Genomic DNA, 18732 nt, shown 5'->3' with positions numbered 1-18732 from the left:
TTATAGAATCGGGAAAGCGAACAAAACCTAGAGTAAGGTTTGAAACGTACAGATTTTAGATGGAAAGGTATTGATAAAAGAAGTAGTACGTGTTCGCTCACCCAAAGGTAAAAAAAAAAAAACTAATTAAGGCACGCACACACACACACAATCATCGAGACATGATACTGTCGGAAGCGAAAAAAGCGAGACTTGAAAGTAAAAAGGAAGGAAAATATACAAACAAATAAAAAATGAATAAATTCTTTTGCCACACCAAATTAATAATTTTATGAGGATTGCCAAATTGGATACCGAATTAGTCAACAAGAGTAATGTATTGTGGATAGAAAAGTATTCCTCAAAGTATATCGTCAAGCTGATTATAATTGGAGTCACCTAATGCCAAATTGTCCAATCAGAATTGCCAAGTTGGATGTATGAAGAGGTGGGCTAGACCTGCTTCACTCATCAAATAGAAGCCACAACAAGCCAAATAACGTCCAAATTATTTTAAATACTATTAATCAATAACAGTACCGGTAATCATAATTAAAATTAATTAGGGCGGTATGATACAGAGGTAGGAAAATTGGTTAAGGGAATATATATGGTGTTTAAGGTTCAAATAAGGTTTCTAGGGTCATGGATTATAGGCAAGTAACTTTAATTGAGGTTGTTGATCCCTGCGGTCAGTTCAAATTCATCACGGATGATTCATCAGTCTGCAAGTTTTGTTGATGTATACACCTTTCATGTTGACATAGATAGCATTCAAATTGATCATCATGACTCCTGAAAAACGAAAAATATATCTGCGAGTACAATATTCAATGATTGCAAATAAGGAATCAATAGAAAACTACCCTACACCTTTGAGTGGAAGTTGTTGAATTGTGTAAATATTGATTAATATTAATTAAATATCATTTGACTGCTAGTTGAAAGACCTGAGTAAGAAGAGATTGTGGTTGGGACACAAGAGAAATTGTTCACAAACCATGCAAAAACCTTTCGATGTCGGTCAAACCACACACATGTATGCCATTATCTTCATTAGTCATTAACATCACACTAACCCTTACACATTTGCATGCTATACACAGCATAAATTCGACCAAGGATAAAAACTTTGTTCACACGCAGGACACAGCATATAGTACTACAGCAAGTTAAAATGTAGGGGAGAATCCAAATATACCTCGACTGGTCACCTAATTACAATATTAGGTACAGGAGTTAAATTATACCGTCTACAACCCTCACAAAGAATCACACCACCCAAACAGAAAACCAAGTTCACGCATGTGGAATATCAGAAACCCGACATTGAAAAAAAAGAAACATGCGCATGCAGATATCAGAATGTGAACAGCCATATTAAGGAAAATCTTATGCTATAGAACAAAATAAATGGCCAACTAGAATGCAAAACAGATGGAGAGAGCTCAACTGCTTGTTCAATATTAATTAGTAATCTCAGAAACAATAACAATAGGGGAGAATCCAAATATACCTCGACTGGTCACCTAATTACAATATTAGGTACAGGAGTTTAATTCTACTGTCTACAACCCTCACAAAGAATCACACCACCCAAATAGAAAACAAAGTTCACGCGTGTGGAAACGAACAAAACAAAACAAACGAACAATATTTACAATAGTTAATGTGTCGACAAGAAACATGTCGACAATTGAAATCAATAACTTAGCAAAATTACGCAAATTAGAACTGATCTCAAATAAACCCACACAGATCCAACTCATTGAAATAACAGTTATGCCTAATTACAAAAGCAGGCATTTGCAAAACACTCAAATGAAATACCGGTACCGGTACTCCCTAATACAAAAACAATAAACTGAAATACGTATCGTACTTGCCGGTGCCGCTTTCAACTTACAAAACACTTGACAGTTGGTTTGGAACAGTATGGCAAAATGTTCTTATTGGTATTAATTCTAAATATCAAAATGACAAATAAAACCTTGCACCACGAGCCCAGAATTTTGGAAGGTCGAATCAAGGTCTTCAAAGCGTCAGTGACGTCACGCTTTGCGAAAGCGTGCAAGGGTATCATAAAGTCACTATTTGTTTATTTTATTTTTTTATGAAGTCACAATAAGTAAAATAGGTGAAGGTATGTACCACTAGCGCCTCTAATGGCGAATAATATATGTATTGAAACGAAAGTGACGTAACAAAGCTCCCTTTTCGCATCCGCTCAGACACTGTTTTCACTCAGACAGATTTTCAAGCGTGGTCGTAAACATTACCTCGTTTTCGCGTTTTTGAACTCTATTCGTTAGTTTTCAGTTGTGTTTCGGAAACTTAAATATAAATCAGATAATTCAATGATCATTCTGTCTTCTTAGGAGTTTAAATTTAATTGAGGTAATAAAAAAATAGTGAAGAAATAGCTGTGATAGACCAATGACATTAAACAACATGATGCGCAACTCCGGCATTTTTGTCCGAAGATCGTATTCGATAGCACGCTCCAATGCACATACTTGACGAGACGAAAACGAGCGGATGTGTGCTGTATTCAAGGCGTAGCACGAATGGTGTTCGTGCCTGCTTCGACAGTCGTTGTCTATTTTAATGATATTTTGGAAAGTTAAGGTAAAAAGAAATCGGAAAAAGGTAAGGTAAATACTATTGTGGTATATCACACCCGGGCATCGCACTGTTAAGTACATGTGGGAATGCCAGCCTTTGTCAAATACTACGAAGTTATTAATTCAGTACGGTACGTAGTTGCCCATTTGCCAAATTACATATTTACTTACCCCTTATGCCTGGTTTCAAAAAGTTCATGCACCTCCAGTTAGATTTTTTTATTCGGTGAGGATATTTACTCATTGTTGATTGCTGCTCATTGTAACATACTATTGCGCATTCACTTATATTTGCGTATTGAATCAAAGTGTTAACAAGTTCACCTAACATTTCACTCATACCGGTCTATCTTGTATAGTCTGATCTCTCAAGTATTTGGAGCCGCGAATGCTTGTAATTTCCTGACTAAAGCCTTTTAATAGTTGGTTTATATACCAAATTCAGTAAAATATGAGATATTGGATTTATTAGCTTTTCCATTCTAAATCATATAGACTGCTTTATTTATTCTTAACGAAAATTAATAAATCTCCTCTCTTTCTTCAGATGTGAAAGTTGTGGACAAACCTGTCTAAGCATTGTGAGACTCCTGCAGCACAGGAGGCAATAGCAGAAATAGTAAGTATATCAATCAAGAAATTAAGCCGACATAAAGCAAAACTTTCAACTATTCGCCTAATCTTAATTTCCTATTATTTATTCACAGGACAACTATAGCAGAAGGGGAGATATCAGAAGTCTGGCGACATATCAGTGACAGTGTGATTCCAAGAAATATAATTAGAGTACTCCATAAATGTTTGCAACAGAAAAACAACCTATGGAGGCATGCAAAGACATTTGACCCTCCGGTAGAGTTGTGTATGGCCCCCACATCCTGCAGGGCTTGGGGAAAAGAACTAAAAATTCTAAAGCGTAAGATTGCATAAGCGGTCTTATTTGTAAAAAGGCACAAAACACGCCAGACATACTTAAAACAGCTTTAGAAAATGAGGATTACGGGTAACGCACTGCACCTGTGTTATATTTGGTTCATCAACTTTTGGTAGTACTATAGAAGAAATTACGGAAGGGGTATAATCATCATTCATGATAAAATACTATCATATATTTACATTAACTTCAATCTAGACCAGGGATCTCAAACTCGCGGCCCTCGAACGCTTAACAATATTTGTAATAGTATTTTGGAAGTTTTTTTTTTATCTAAATGTAATAGATTTTTCAAACCTTTTAAAGTGAGATTGATTATCCACACAGAAAACAGTTTACTGAAAGTAGTTTTGGAATATTAATTTTTTTTTGTCCACATTTTGACCCAATTAAGAATACACATCAAGCTAGCAAAAGAATACTTGAATAAAACACTTGAGTGATTAAATTAAACGCAAAGTACATGAAGAAGGTGGCATTTTCGAAGAAAATGGGAGTTGAAATATTTCTGCTTTCCACAAAATTTTGAAGCACATTGTTTAATTTGTCATATTTCCATCAATACAATGAAAAAACACAATAAGCTCAGAGGTCAATATGACAAATTCGAAGACCAACTTCGAACAGAAAATTTCCATGTGTTTGTATATTAATATAATTATACAACGACTTGGTTACTAAAAATCAATATCAATAATAATTCAAGCAATCCTATGCCACGCAATGTGGTGCGAATTGTCTTGTCGAAAAAATCTGTCATTTGTTTTTTTACTGATCTATACATGAAATGATAAAAGTAACTTTTTTGCATTACTGGAATTAATTAAACATTCGCAAAGATCCAGATTAACCCATGATCATGTGGCCTCGTTAGTTAGAGTTGGTACTATAAAATCATTTCAGCCTGGCCTTAGTATGATGGTGACACAAAAAAAAAAGATGCCAAACGTCAGGACAAATGTAATTATTAAAACGTTGAGTTTATACTGTAGTATTTTTGTTAATTTTAAGTTCATATATTTAGATTAAGTTATTTTTAGTGTATGTATTATTCTTTCCTTATCCAAAGCTTGTTCAAAAATGATTTTGATGGTTGTACATAGAATTTTATGATTTTTTATAATAAATACAGTAACTTGCAAATGTTGCAATAATAGTGGAATGCAAATATTAATATGTAATTGCATTTGAAATTGAAGAAAATAATAAAACTTAATCCAACTGTTTAGTTGCATCACAATATATGTCACAAACTAAAACTATCTTAAAAATATCTTTCAAGTATACATTATCAAAAACTGTTTGCGGCCCTTTTTACAATTTCCAAAATGCAATGCGGCTCTCGAAAACCCATTAGTTTGACACCACTGATCTATTCTAGACGATTCAAGCATTGCTTTGGGAAATAATATCACTTCAATTAAATTGAAATAATCTCGCTATATTAAATACAAAATCGTTGCTATCATAAAGGTAAACCAATTCAGCCACTCGAAATATATTGGCCTACACAAAGCAATGGAGGCAAAATTGAGAGTTCATGAGCTATGAACATTTGTTCTTTTCTTTGTCTTGAACTTTTCATACTCCACAGCCCCTATTAATTTTTTATAATTTTAATTACCATGTAATGGTCATACATATCTTTAACTTGTATTTTCTGTCATGTTGTATTATCTCAATGTGCCAAACTATTAATTAGTGTGCATATTTTGCTTCCAGATGACATAAATGTATTGTCTTGTTTATTACCTCAGCTTGGAGTATTGACAAGAAAAGGTGCCAGTAAATTAGGTAAAAAATTTTTTAACTCTTTGTTATAATCAGAATTCACAATCAATAGGAATTATAAACAGCCAACAATCAATGAGAATTATATGCGAAATCCCTCAGAATAAATTTGTCTAAAATCGAAGGAAGGCAAAAAATATAGGTAGTTTCCACTTTCCATCCACACAAGCATTTCAAGAAGACTTGCTCGAGCCAAACTAAATGAGCATCGTCAGGTGATCGGTAAGGCTGCAAGTTGAATTCAGCCGCCCTGCAACCTCCTGCATAGAAGATAATATTAATTAGTGGGCTATGAGCTAAATTCCTAAATTTAAACAAACCTATCTACGATGCATTATGTACCAGCAGTGTTACCTACGATTAACTGAATATGTAATATGTCTAATAAATTCACCTACAAAAGCAAGTTCGATAGGTACAAACTTTGTGTTATGGAATTGTATCACAGCACAGTTTTGTATGACACCCTCTTTAAATGAAATTTCAATGATTAAGCGCAAACATCAAAATTACTAACTTTGAACTTTGTCATTATCTGCAAAATGTTCCACACAAATCTTTCCGCTATCGCGTTTGTAATCTTCTCTGATAAAAAAAACGTCTATGATGTCCAGAATTGCTCTTTACAGCTTGCCCGCCATTCCAGCTTTCCAAGTGAGCAAAACTTCTTAGATATAGAGATTATTTTGTTTCGTTACAGGTGCAAAAATGCAGGTACTACACGTAAAAAAGACGCCGAGTAGCAAAAGCGAGCGGAAAACGGACGCGAAAGACGACGAGAAATATGTGCATTGGAGCGTATCATGAAATACAATCTTTCGCCTGTAGTCTTATGGAGTGACGTCAGAGTTGCCTATCATGTTGTTTAATGTCATTGGATAGACTAGGCTAAAATTCTTCACCGATACTTTTAAAAATCAGATTGTTGTATGCGATGAATCATAATGATGGTTTGAAACACATACCCCATTTTACAGGCACCAACTCGCAAAAGCACTCGTAAAACAAGAGAGCTACGCACAAATATATGGACACGTTAGACCAGAGCGAATCAGTCCTTACCGGTACCTTTGACGCTACCGGTACCCTCAAAAAAGTTCTGAATTTCCAGTAGCAAGAATTTTGCAGAATCAAAACATACAGCCAGTCACGACACTGACTAAAATCCGTGTTCCCATGGATAAAAAATAACACAGCAAAATTTTAAACGAAATATCAAATTTCATAGAATTCACGCAAAATTTTGAAATAAATAAAAGTAATAGCCTTCTAGCGAAAAAATTAATCTTTAACCACTGAAAATTTCAAAGCAATTGGTCCAGTATTCGAAGAGAAAAGCGACTTTTTAAAAACGTGTCAAAGAACAACAACAACAACAACAGCATAATATTGAAACGATCGTTATGGCCCCTAAACGTGTCCAATAAGCCCCGAAAATTTTGCAATGGTAAAGTATAGGAAGAATTTTTCGGGGGTCAAAGGTCGGGGAAAGGTCCATTAAGTAGAAAAGTAGTAAGAAAAGAAAAAGTACATTAAGTAGTAGGATAAAAACGACACACTATATGAAAAAGATGGCATTCACATAAATGTAGAAGTTGTAGCCCTTCATAAAAGCCAAAAACAGCATTTTGGGGGATAAAAGTAGACAGTGATGTGCACAAGATGGTATTGGGAACTTCATGAAAATATACCTTCTTGTTACCCGGACTCAAATGGAAATAGCAAGCAATTCAGAAATTCGTCAGTAATCCTACAAGTCGTGAAATATACTCAACACGGGTTGTATAGGGCATTTAACATTCTGGATTGTGGCTGCTTGTACGTGTCATGGTTCGAATACTAAGATAGTATTGTATTGGATTGCGCTTTTTTACCCCGAGACATAGATGTCGGCACAAATGACCCATTGAATCCAAACTATTGTGTATGTATAAAAATGGGTACTCCCGGAATATGTGAACCAAGATGCCTCACGTAGTATTTGTACCTGAAATTATGGCCTAACCTGGTACACATACTACGTTCCTGTGTCAACAATCTTGGTTCACATACCTCTACCGAAAAATGAACGTACATATTAATCGAGGTCTAAGCAAGTACTTTTCAAGATTCACAACCAGGTGGTAAATCGTGCGCAAAACCATTTTAGGTTCGGAACCTAGTGAGCGAGTGGGCAAAGAAATGCAATGACACTTACTGCGATACATTCCTGGTAAGACAACCGATAGAGAAAGATCAAAAGCTTGATTCCGGCTCTTCTGTTCGTATGCTTTCCTGGCAATGAATGATTTGTTGACACATACTAAAAAGAAAAGGTTTTAAATAAAATATTGAATGTCAATGTCTAATATATAAAAAAAAGTTCATTGCTTTATTTTGTTTGGTGAAATCGAGGGCATGGGAGGATTTTAATGATGCGGAAAAAATAACAAATCGCTAGGGGTCAATGGGATTTGTTAGGTCAAATATCCCTTTTCTATAGGGATAGTGACGTCATAAGCATATTTTTGGAGCCATTAAAATGAAGTCAACGTAGTCTCTCAGCTAATATTAGTTTTCGTGATGACTGATACGTGGCGATTTATTGGAAATTTGTCTGTAATGATAACGAGAATCGAATTTAATATTGTTGATACTCCCTTTTCAAACCACAAGTAACCATATTGCGTTGTTTGCTATCTCGAGTGAGCGGAAAATATACTGATAAAGACGGGAACAAATCATCACAGCTGCCTCACTTCAGGTCAGTAACGCTGAACTTTGTTTCATTTGGATTGCTACATTGTTAGTGTAGTTGCAGCGTTAATAAAATGGCTAAATGGAGAATTTTGGCCCGCAAAATCAAGTAAAATAATTCTCAAATAACGTTATAAAACTAGTATTAAAACGGTGGATACCGTTCGTCAGCTTGCGATAACGAATTGACCCTGGTACTATTCTCTCCTTGGTTGGTTTTATTAGATAATTTATTTTAATGCGAAAAACAGTATTCTAGGACTTGATAGAGCTCAATATTCCTGTTTTTAAATAATTTTACTATTTTTTTTTGTCGTTTATACACCAACTTGAAGCAGATGACAGGATTAGTGTTCAAAAGTTTTATTATAATTTTAGGGTGATGCTGTTAAGTACAGACAGTCGTAGCATTGTCTCTGGTCGTAGCGCTGTGAGATTAAGCGATTATTACGTTACGTTTTTTTACTTTAGGTCAAGTTTTAACGAAACATCTGCTTTGTGCATGCGATATTTCGGAACGCAGCCCTGAGAAATGCGTTACATCATCATCTTTTTTATTTGAAGTACCGGAATACTTACAGTTCGGCGTTCCATACACACTTTATTTTGAGAGTTTATTCTGAGTAGGGTGTCTACGGGGGATTCAAATATACTAAACACTGGATCAGTGTTTCTCAACCTATGAGTCGCGACCCAATCGCTTAAAAATTTTCTCGGGTCGCTTGTTTTTTCAGCAAGTTACTAATTTTATTTTCCAGTAAATTATTTTATTTTATATCTGCTATTGAAGAGTGGCTCAGTAGTAATACGTGGGAAATATCAATTTCCCATATTATTTCATTTTATTCGTTCAATTTCGTGGTTTTAAAAGTACCACATGTCATTTCGTATTTGAGCATATCCTTGAGTTGCGAGATTCTACAAAATTTATTGTTTAAAAAATTTGGTTCGCTTGAGAAAAATGTTGAAAATCACTGCACTAAATCATTGTCCAGAGATTGATTTCACTGACGTTTTACCAGAAAAAGGCTCGGATAGATCTCAGTTGAGCCAATTTGTGTAACCGTGAGAGTATTTTCATGCTTACGATTTTTCTTGGTAGATAGATAGCTGGCGGAGTTTGTGGTTCAGTACACTAGTAGTGTTTATCGCTTTGGTCTTATTATTATCGGATCGCAAGTTAAAAGATCCGAGCTTTATGTCGACCATTTCATCCAGAGTGTAATATTAAATTAGATAGGATAACTCAGACGCCGAGGTATAAGAGAAGTGGTCTAAGTCTTGAGTCTATTCGAGTCTCTGAGATAATCCTCATTTGTGCTCAGTTGAGTTTAGGTTCAAATCATTTTGTTGGTGTGACTCAAGTCTGTGGTAAATAGTGGCTCGAGCCGAGTCGAAAACTTGAAAAATATTATCTACTAATGGCTGATTGTTGAAAGCGCATTTCTCATCTTTGGAGTTTCTGCTCACTTTGGCAATGAAATTTTGACTATTTACTTTTGCCTCTATCGTGGCAGAATTGATTTAGTGCAAAAAATGGGTTATGACTTATGTTATCAAATAACCTAAATTATCGCCAGACTTTATTTTGTGAACAAATGACTGCAATAACACTGAGCGCATAACACTCACTAAGAATTCATTGATTAAACAATATCGAAGCTTTTATGAATAGGAATGAAAAGTTCCGAAATATGCGAAATAAGGAACTAAACGTTGGTTTATTATGAATCTCTCTTCCGCCGTCATATTGGTGTTTGATAGGTGCGGAATTGATGGCCAACCAACGACGGGAAATAGCCAATTTCAAATTGCGGGAACTACGGGAAATTTCACAAAGACGGGAATTTGCTTTAGGGTATGGGAAATATGTATTTTAGAGTATGTGTGGGCTAAATATGCACTGAATAGCGAAAGCGACGGCAAGTTTATACGGTGCTCCCGAAGTATGTGCAACAAGATGGTGCACAACCTGAACATAGTATGTATACCAGATAAGGGTTCAGGTTGTGCGTCATCTTGTTGCACATACTTCCGAAGTGCCGTTTATACTTGAGTGGACATGTACGGGGTAATTGTACTAAAATACATATTGTCCGTATCTTAGAGCAATTTCCCGTCGCTCCCACTCTTTGTGAAATTTTCCGCTTCTTAGTGAAATTTCCGTATCCACACAACCCAAGCGTATATTTCCCGTTGCTTCCGTTTTCTAGTGCAATTTCTTCTAAACATACTCTGAAATGAGTATTTCCCGTAATTTAACGCGATTTGCCGTCGTTTCCGCATTTTAGATAAATTTTCACGTACATACCCCCCCCAAGCGTATATTTACCGTTGCTTTCGCTTTCTAGAACAATTTCCCCTAAACATACCCCAATATGAATATTTCCCGTACCTTAAAGCGATTTCCCGTCATTCCCGCTTTTTGTGAAATTTCCCGCTTTTTAGTGGAATTTCCCGTAGTTTCCGTCATTCCCGCATTTTAGTTTTTGCAATTTCCCGTCGTTTTTTTTCCACTCCGGCATACCTTATCATTGCTTCCCAGGTTCTTTTAGACTCTATGAATTCAGATTTAGACCAACCGACATTAGTAAAATTGATTATTTTCTTCTCTTTCACACAACCGTGCATGTCAGAAACAGACATTAATTTCTATTTCCAAATATGCTGTGGCCTATATAATAATAATATAATATTAATAAGTTTATTTCGACTCCATAATCAGCAAAACAATAAAATGAATGGTAAAAATAAATACATAAAAACTGATTATGAAATCAGGACAGCGAACGAAACCTTAGATAAGGTTTAAAACGTACAGAATGTATATAAGATGGAAGGTTTTGCCAAGAAGATTTGGTACGTGTTCACTCACCTAAAATAATTGAAATATTTCACACACGCTCACACGCTCACACGCACCCACACACACAACCATATAGAAGTTATTAAGTAAAGGGAACATGAAAAATTACATACTGGTAGTTGATAAATAAATAAAAATTATTTGCCACACCATATTATTAATTTATGATGCTTGCCACTGCCAAATTGATCAATTTTATAAATGGGAGTGAACAGTAAAGATAAACTTTTTAAAAAAAATATATTGTCAAGCTGATTATAGATGGAGTCAAATGCCAAAATGCCCAACCAAAGTTGCCAGAATTGGGTGCATGAAGAGGTGGGCTAGACCACTTCATTGCCCAAACTAGAGCCTATTATTGCCAAATTATAGTCCAGATTGTAATAAGTATTTAAATCTATCAGTAACTTTATAAGTATGAGTAATTATAATTAATTAAGGTAGAAAGACAGGGTATAGGAATATGTTGGTTGTTAAGGTTATAAGTTTTTTTTTCATTCTTAGATATTGACTTCTGCAAGGATAAAGGAATTAGGAATAAAGGAATTAGTATTGTTATTTTACAGGATCATTTCTTCATTTAATTATTGTGGCGTAATAGATGTCAATTCAAGTTTATCGTGGATGAGACATCAGCCTGCGAATTTTGTTGTTGTAGACACCATTTATATTCAATAAACTAGCCATTGTATTGATCATCACGGAACGACCTGAAAAAAAGGAAAATAAATCTGCGAGTAGGATATTCAAGGGTTACATATTTGGAAACAGCACTACCCTACACTTTTGTTTAGAATTAATTATTATTTCGAGTAGATATTGATTATTAGTTATCTATCTTTAAAACGCTAGTTCAAAGACCAGAGTTGAAATATGGCTGGGACACCGGGTGAATTCCTCGCAAACCATGCAGAAACTCTCAAACCACACTGACCATTCGTATGTTGGCCTTCACATTAACTTCACAGCAGAACCTCAACCTAGGATAAAATTTTGCATACACACAAAACAAATCATAGAATACCACAACAAATTAAAACGAAGGGGAGAATCCAATATATCTCCACTGGTCGCCTAATTACAATAATAGGTACAGGAGCTGAACTATACGGTCTACAACCCTCATAAGGTATCACACCACCCATATAGAAACAAAGACCATTCATGTGTAATGTCAAAAATCCAACATTAAGCAAAAAGGGAACATGCGCATGCAGATGTCAGAGTGTAAACAGCCATTTGAAAAATAAATAAATAAAATAATTTGCTGTGCAAGCTACAGAACCCGACACACCACAGGTGGAGAGAGATTAACTGCCGGCTCAACAGCAATCAGCAGCTGTATGGGCAATAGCAATATTATAGTTGTTTAATATTTTCATGAAAATGAGTATGTGCAAGTGAAGTGCGTCCCAACTTTCTATCATGGTCATTCATGAAGGTTCAATATTTTTTGTGTCCGAGCTATCAAAACGTTGTAGCTAATTACATACGAAAGAGTATATATATCAGTGTGGTTATGGGAAAATAACTTTTAGTATTTGGATACCAAGTACGACTTAACTTGTTTCTGAAATGATTTTTTGGATTTTAATGACTTCAAATTCATAGGTCCATTATAGCATAGGGCATGCTGGCTCACAGATTTACTCATAAACGGAATAAATAAATTGGAATTACTTCTTCGATTGGAAGTGGTTTTGGTTAGTATGTCGTCAAAGCAGTTTGACAATGAATTGTCATGAAAATCATAAACTAATGATAATACTTCAAATTTCATTATGTCTTCAACGTTGAGTATATTTACCGATTTATAGAAATGATTTACGCTTTCACGTTTACTTTTCCTAAAGACAATTCTTAAAAAATTATTACAAATGCTTTGCAATTTCGAGACAAGTGTTTTATTACCATGAGCCAGACTGAGCTACAATATTGGATATGACTTAGTAGTAGAGATTGAAACATTGCTAGTAAAGCTGATTGATTAACGCACTGGGATACTTTGGCAGCAACAGCCAAGTTCCTTTTTGTTTTACCAATAACATGCGACATTTGTGATTTCCATGACAGATTTTCATCAAAGATAACTCCTAGAAATTTTATTTCTTTCACTCTTTCAATTTCATTGTCATTGAGCAGTAGTGGTTTTGAACAATTCACACTTTTATGCTTGCTTGGGTGGAATAATACAAATTTAGTTTTGTTAGCATTAAGAGATAATTTGTTAACCAACATCCAGCTATGAATGTTGGTTAGTTCTTAGTTTGCAACTGTGAGTAGATCTTCAAAGTTTTTCCCATGAAGAATCAAGTCAGTGTCATCAGCAAACATGATCGACTCAGAGGATTTCAGACACCTGGACATGTCATTAATGTAAGCTAGAAAAAATAATGGGCCAAGTAAAGATCCTTGTGGAACTCCGTGCTTCATGACACAAATATTTGTAGAGAATGAGTTGTCATATTGCACAATTTGTTTCCTGTCTTGCAGGTAGCTCCTGATCCAATTGAATGGGACGCCTCTAATTCCATAGTGATAGAGCTTACTTAAAAGGATGGAATGGTCAATGGTGTCGAAAGCTTTTGAAATATCAAGAAATATTCCAATTGCATGTTGTTTGCCTTCAAAGGCCTTGGTCAGTTTATGTACCAAACCATTAGCAGCCATAGCAGTGGAGTGATGCTTGCGGAAACCAAATTGATGAGAGTGGAAAACATTGTTAGTTTCAAAGAAGTTTGACATTCTACTATACATTATTTTTTCAAGAATCTTAGAAAATGATGGTAAAAGACTAATAGGTCTATAATTTCCAAGATCTGAAACACTACCCTTTTTAAATAGAGGAAGAACTTTAGATGTCTTGAAGCTTTCAATGAATAATCCACTAGATAGTGAAAGATTAAATATATATGTCAGGATATCAATGATATGTTCTGGAACATGTTTCAATACTTTGAATGGAATACCATCGATTCCAAAACTTGACTTGGGCTTCATTTCGCGTATAATATTTTTTATTTCTAATGATGTAGTTGGCCGTAAAAACATGGATGGGGATTCTTGCTTCCCAAGATATGTATTGTGATTCTTGTCACAGCCAGCTGGTTGTGGCATACAGTCGAGCAGGCTTTGTGCCACTTGGGAAAAGTGTTCATTAAATTTATTTGCAATTTGTGTATTACTGCAATCGAGTCCAATCAAAGGACAGGAACCTGTTTTATTTTTACCAATAAGTTCATTAATTGTTTTCCACACTGCCTTGATGTTGCCTTTGTGAGAGGCAAATTTAGATTTGTAATAATTTGATTTCTTTTTGTAGAGCAATCGAGTATAAAGGTTCCTGCATTCATTGAACTGTAATTTGTGCTTGTCATTTATGTTTTTATTGTTCATTAATTTCTTATAAAGTTTTTGTTTGACTTTGTTGAGTTTGCGTAACTCAGTATCATACTAGGTTTGTTTGATCTGTTTGTTTGTTTTTGTAAGGAAAAGATTGAGAGTAAGCAGTAGAGAATTTTTCAAAAAAATTTTCAAAGCAAGTGTTGGGATCCTGGATGCTGCTGAAGTCATCAATATCAATAGAATTCAGTTCGTTCATAAAAGTATTCAAGTTGGACGAAGTAAACTGGCGGTAAAGCGTTTCAATTCCGTTCTGAATTTGCTTTTCTAGAAGAGAGCATTGTACAATTGGCAGATGATCAGAAACACATTCTGCTAAAACAGCACTATTAACTTTTTTATCATATACGTTTGTCCAGATGTGGTCTATACAGGTAGCAGAACTTGAAGTTATCCTGGTGGGGCAGTTTATCAGAGAATAATAGGCCAGGTTGTGCATAATATCAACAAATAGGCTGGTATTCATATTGGACTCATCAATAAGATTATAGTTGAAGTCACCCATTATATAATTATAATTCAACTTGTTCGTCTTTGAGAGAACTTGGGACAAGAGATTCCGAAAGTTAGCATTGTTCAATTCATCAGTTAGTGGTGATCTATAAATAGTACCGCAGGTTATTGTTTTATTTTCCAATAATATGTCAATAAATATAGATTCGAAAACCTTTTCACACATTATAGTAATATCCTTGCGGACAATGTATTTCAAATCATTTCGAATGTAGAGACCAACACCACCACCTCGGTGATGAGATCTACTATTAATGATAAAAATATAGCCATCCAATGTATTGAAATGGCCATTTGTACCAGATACAATCCATGTTTCATTTACAGCAATTACATGAGGCTTGCTTTGGAAGTTGTTCAATCCTTTAAATATCTCGGGCTCTATATAGATAGTAACTTAAAATGGAACACTCATATTACCGAGATGCACAAGAAATTGTCAAGGTCTGTTGGGATTTTGGGAAAACTTAGGCATTATGTGCAGGATGCTACCCTGCGAACCATTTATTTTGCTCTTTTTCAATCCCACATCCAATATGCTATAACTGCATGGGGCTCTGCAGCACAAACCAACATTCACAAATTGGAGGTCTTACAGAATAAAGCTGTTAGAACTCTCTCCAGAGCGTCTATTCGTACAAACTTAAACACCCTTTACCATAAAACCAGGGTGTTGAAACTATCCGACATTTATACTCTAGAGATTGCCAAAGTTATGCACCAATTTCAGAATAATTACTTGCCCACAGCGTTCGACAATTATTTTGTTTCGCTTACCTCTGTGCATGAACACAACACACGCTCTTCGACCAAATCCAATCTTTTTGTACCTCGCTTTTCGCTGAGCAAATCTCAAAATTCCCTGAAATACAAAGGCGTAATAATTTGGAATAACATTCCCCAAAGTTTACGTGACTCCACATATGCTACTTTCAAAATAAAATATAAAAAATTCATGCTTTCATCCTACCTGTCTTTCTCCAGCACATCTGTTTGATGTGCTTACTGACTTTCCCTCGGCACTGCCAGCAGAATACTTGACTAGGTCCACAACCTCCCAGAGTCGACAGTACCTGTAATAAGTGAATCTGAATGTTTCATGTAAATTTTAAGTTGCTTCTTTATTATCATCTACTTCCATAGTGCATGCTCTGCACTATATTATACTGTATGGCCATTTGTCATACAATGGTAATTCAATTTTGCTCATAGCCTAATCGTATAGTGTTAGCAGTATCTTTCAACAGTTCTACACTCATGATCCTTGATATTGGTCTCTCACCAAATACAATTTAATAACTATCTCGTATATATTTTTGTAAAAAGCTATCATATTTACCACTTTATTATTATTGTGCTTTGTTGCATTTTCGAAATTTGTATATATATAGCACTGTTGATACTCAGTGCTGCAGTGGGTATTTCATCCATCTGTTCATACACATATTGTGTTCATTCTATATTCTCAACGATTCCAAGCGGTATGCTTACTAATTTACAACGCTATTTATTGTTACCCCCATCTACTTTGTTGAGTTAACCTGTTTTTCACAGATTAGAATAATTTTTATCTTTAATGTACTAATGACGATTCGACTTACCCCAGCACTTGCAATCTTCTTGCACCCCAGCACTTGCAATCTTCATGCAATCTTATTCGAACTCTTGGCAAACATTTATAACTATGATTACGCCGTGTTATCGGCATAATATCCCTACCGGGATATATTTAAAATCTGTTAAATAACTATCAATTCCATAACGCTGCGATATCGGTTCGGTATCCTGTCATCGCACTGTACTGCATTCCTGCTGCCGTTCCCATAGTTACTCGCACATATGTGCTTGGAGTCGTTTTTGGTTTTGCTTTTCTGTGTCTCGAGCGTCTCTTGGATTCAGGTCGTCTCGATTTTTCACTTCTTTATATTCTTTTATTTATTGTTTGACTTTTTTCATTGTTTTATGATTCATTTATTAGACTTTAGCTCAGGTGTCGCCGCTCGATAACCAATTTTGGTTTTCGCGACTCCTTTCACCTCGAATTATCCGTTTTTGCTTCCTTTTACATTCCGTATGCATTTAGTGTATTTCATGTGTGGTGAAAAAATAAACTACTGATTACTGATTACAATTCAGTGAATTCACTAGTGCTTCAAATTTTGTGTAGTTTTTGAAAGAGGCTAAAGATCTGATATTGATTGAAAGAGTCATGAAACCACATAGTTTAAAACTATCCTTGAATTTGAGGTCATTGACATCACTAGAGCAAATATACTGATTTGAGCTGTTGTACATGAAAACACTGTTTATGTTGTTGAATTCATCATTGTCAGTATTGGCTGACTCAAGAAACATTTGGTTTAGGTATTCAGGATCAAGAATTTTAGTAAGTGCCTGCGCTTCAGCTTTTTCTGAATGAAGGGAAGTACATAATTCTAATAATTCAGAATCAGAGAGAATAGAGAATGGTATGCAATCTTTTTCACAAAAGAAACAGCACCAAGGCATATCATCAGATTCAGATTGCAGGTTTTCATACTGCTGGTTAGAGATATTGGTGCATTTTAAATGTGAGCAAATGTTGCAAAAAATAGCTTTCTGATTAGTTCGGACTGATTTGTGGCAATTTCTACAGGTTTTTTTTAATTATGTTTCATGGTGGTGGCAAAGTGAAGAAATAAAAAAATAAAATAAAAAAAGTATAGTGAAGTAAGACAAAATCTAAAATACAAAGCTCGAATACAAAGTTTCCAGGTGCAGAACTTATGGTTAAATAAGTACTAGCCTAATTAGCATAAGGAAAAAAAGGGTGAAAATAAATTGAGTTAAATTAAATTATCCCACTGTGCTAAAGGCCACCACTATACCAATGAGACCAAGTTGCAAACAGTGTGCCTATTTGCTAGGTCCCATTCGGCGAGCAGCAGCCCTGGAGTACAGGGGACGAGAGAGAGTAGTGATATCATTTAAACAAGATATAACTCGCCTTCTGTCCAAGTAAGCGTATATAGTCCCATTCATTGTCGACACCTTATGCTTCCCGAATGCTTCCTTGGCAGCGGAGCTTGAGCCTATTCCTGGTCAAGGACTCCGTGATGGACAAACCGCTGCCTTTTAGATCTTTCTTCCTACCATATATTAAATTTTTTGTCGATCTTCGGACAAATTTAATAATGATGGGGTTCTTCGGGGACTTGGATCGCAATTTATGGGTTATATCAATATTCGTGTTAACAATAGGCTGGTCAAGATTGAAGTTATTGTTCAGGGTGTTAACAACAAAGTCTTCAAACTTGTAGTACTCAGATTCTGGGACCAATTTGCAGCCATGAAGAACAACACAGTTCCTCCGGCTGTACTGTTCCTGATCATCTTGCTGTTTTTCACATAACTCCAGTCTTTTTATAATCTCCTCGATCTTAAGAGAGATTTGAGCCACATCATGCTGGAACTTCTTAACAGCTTCAGACTTGCTGCCATGGTCTTCAGTGGCAGACAGTTCATCTGGGCGTTGCATGAGCGTTTTTTGGTTGGCCTGGAGGGATGTAACAGCAGCCAGAATCTGGTTATGAACTTCGGTATTCATATTGATTTTCCGTGGAGTTTCGAGCTGAACAGCAGAATCCAATGTAATATTATAATTAGAAAGGTATATTCCGTTTGTTGATATAATCGAAGGTAGCAGGCTTTAGTACTTGAGTTAACCAAAGATTAAACTATCATCTTAAACGGGGAATAATTTTTTAAACGGGGAATATAGTAGTATAAGTCTGCTGAATAGTCAAGAAGAGTCATTAAATTAATCATAAACATTTCATGCAAGCCAGAAAATATCGTTGTTTGTGACATATTATTCTAGGTCTAGCCTTCCTTGGAGTTACCGCACC

General features: G+C 35.4%; 1 protein-coding gene across 2 annotated transcripts; it reads right to left on the bottom strand.

The window, feature by feature from the left end:
* Positions 1 to 15196: 15196 nt before the first annotated feature.
* On the bottom strand, positions 15197 to 16968 carry LOC144419812 (uncharacterized). Of its 2 annotated transcripts, XM_078109860.1 has the most exons (4): positions 16447 to 16968; positions 15816 to 15918; positions 15623 to 15707; positions 15197 to 15402 (listed from the first exon to the last, which is right to left on the bottom strand). In XM_078109860.1, the coding sequence occupies exons 1-4, from the start codon at positions 16551 to 16553 to the stop codon at positions 15365 to 15367; spliced, it is 333 nt and encodes a 110-aa protein (XP_077965986.1). In that variant the 5' UTR covers positions 16554 to 16968; the 3' UTR covers positions 15197 to 15364. The 2 variants fall into 2 exon arrangements, with proteins under 2 accessions (XP_077965986.1, XP_077965985.1); XM_078109859.1 differs by lacking the exon at positions 15197 to 15402 and having other exon boundaries at positions 15444 to 15707.
* Between the last annotated feature and the right edge of the window lie 1764 nt (positions 16969 to 18732).

The sequence above is a fragment of the Styela clava genome, chromosome 2 (genome assembly GCF_964204865.1).
Source record: "Styela clava chromosome 2, kaStyClav1.hap1.2, whole genome shotgun sequence".
NCBI classification, from domain to species: Eukaryota; Metazoa; Chordata; class Ascidiacea; order Stolidobranchia; family Styelidae; genus Styela; species Styela clava.
This window is presented reverse-complemented; position numbering and strand designations above follow the sequence as displayed.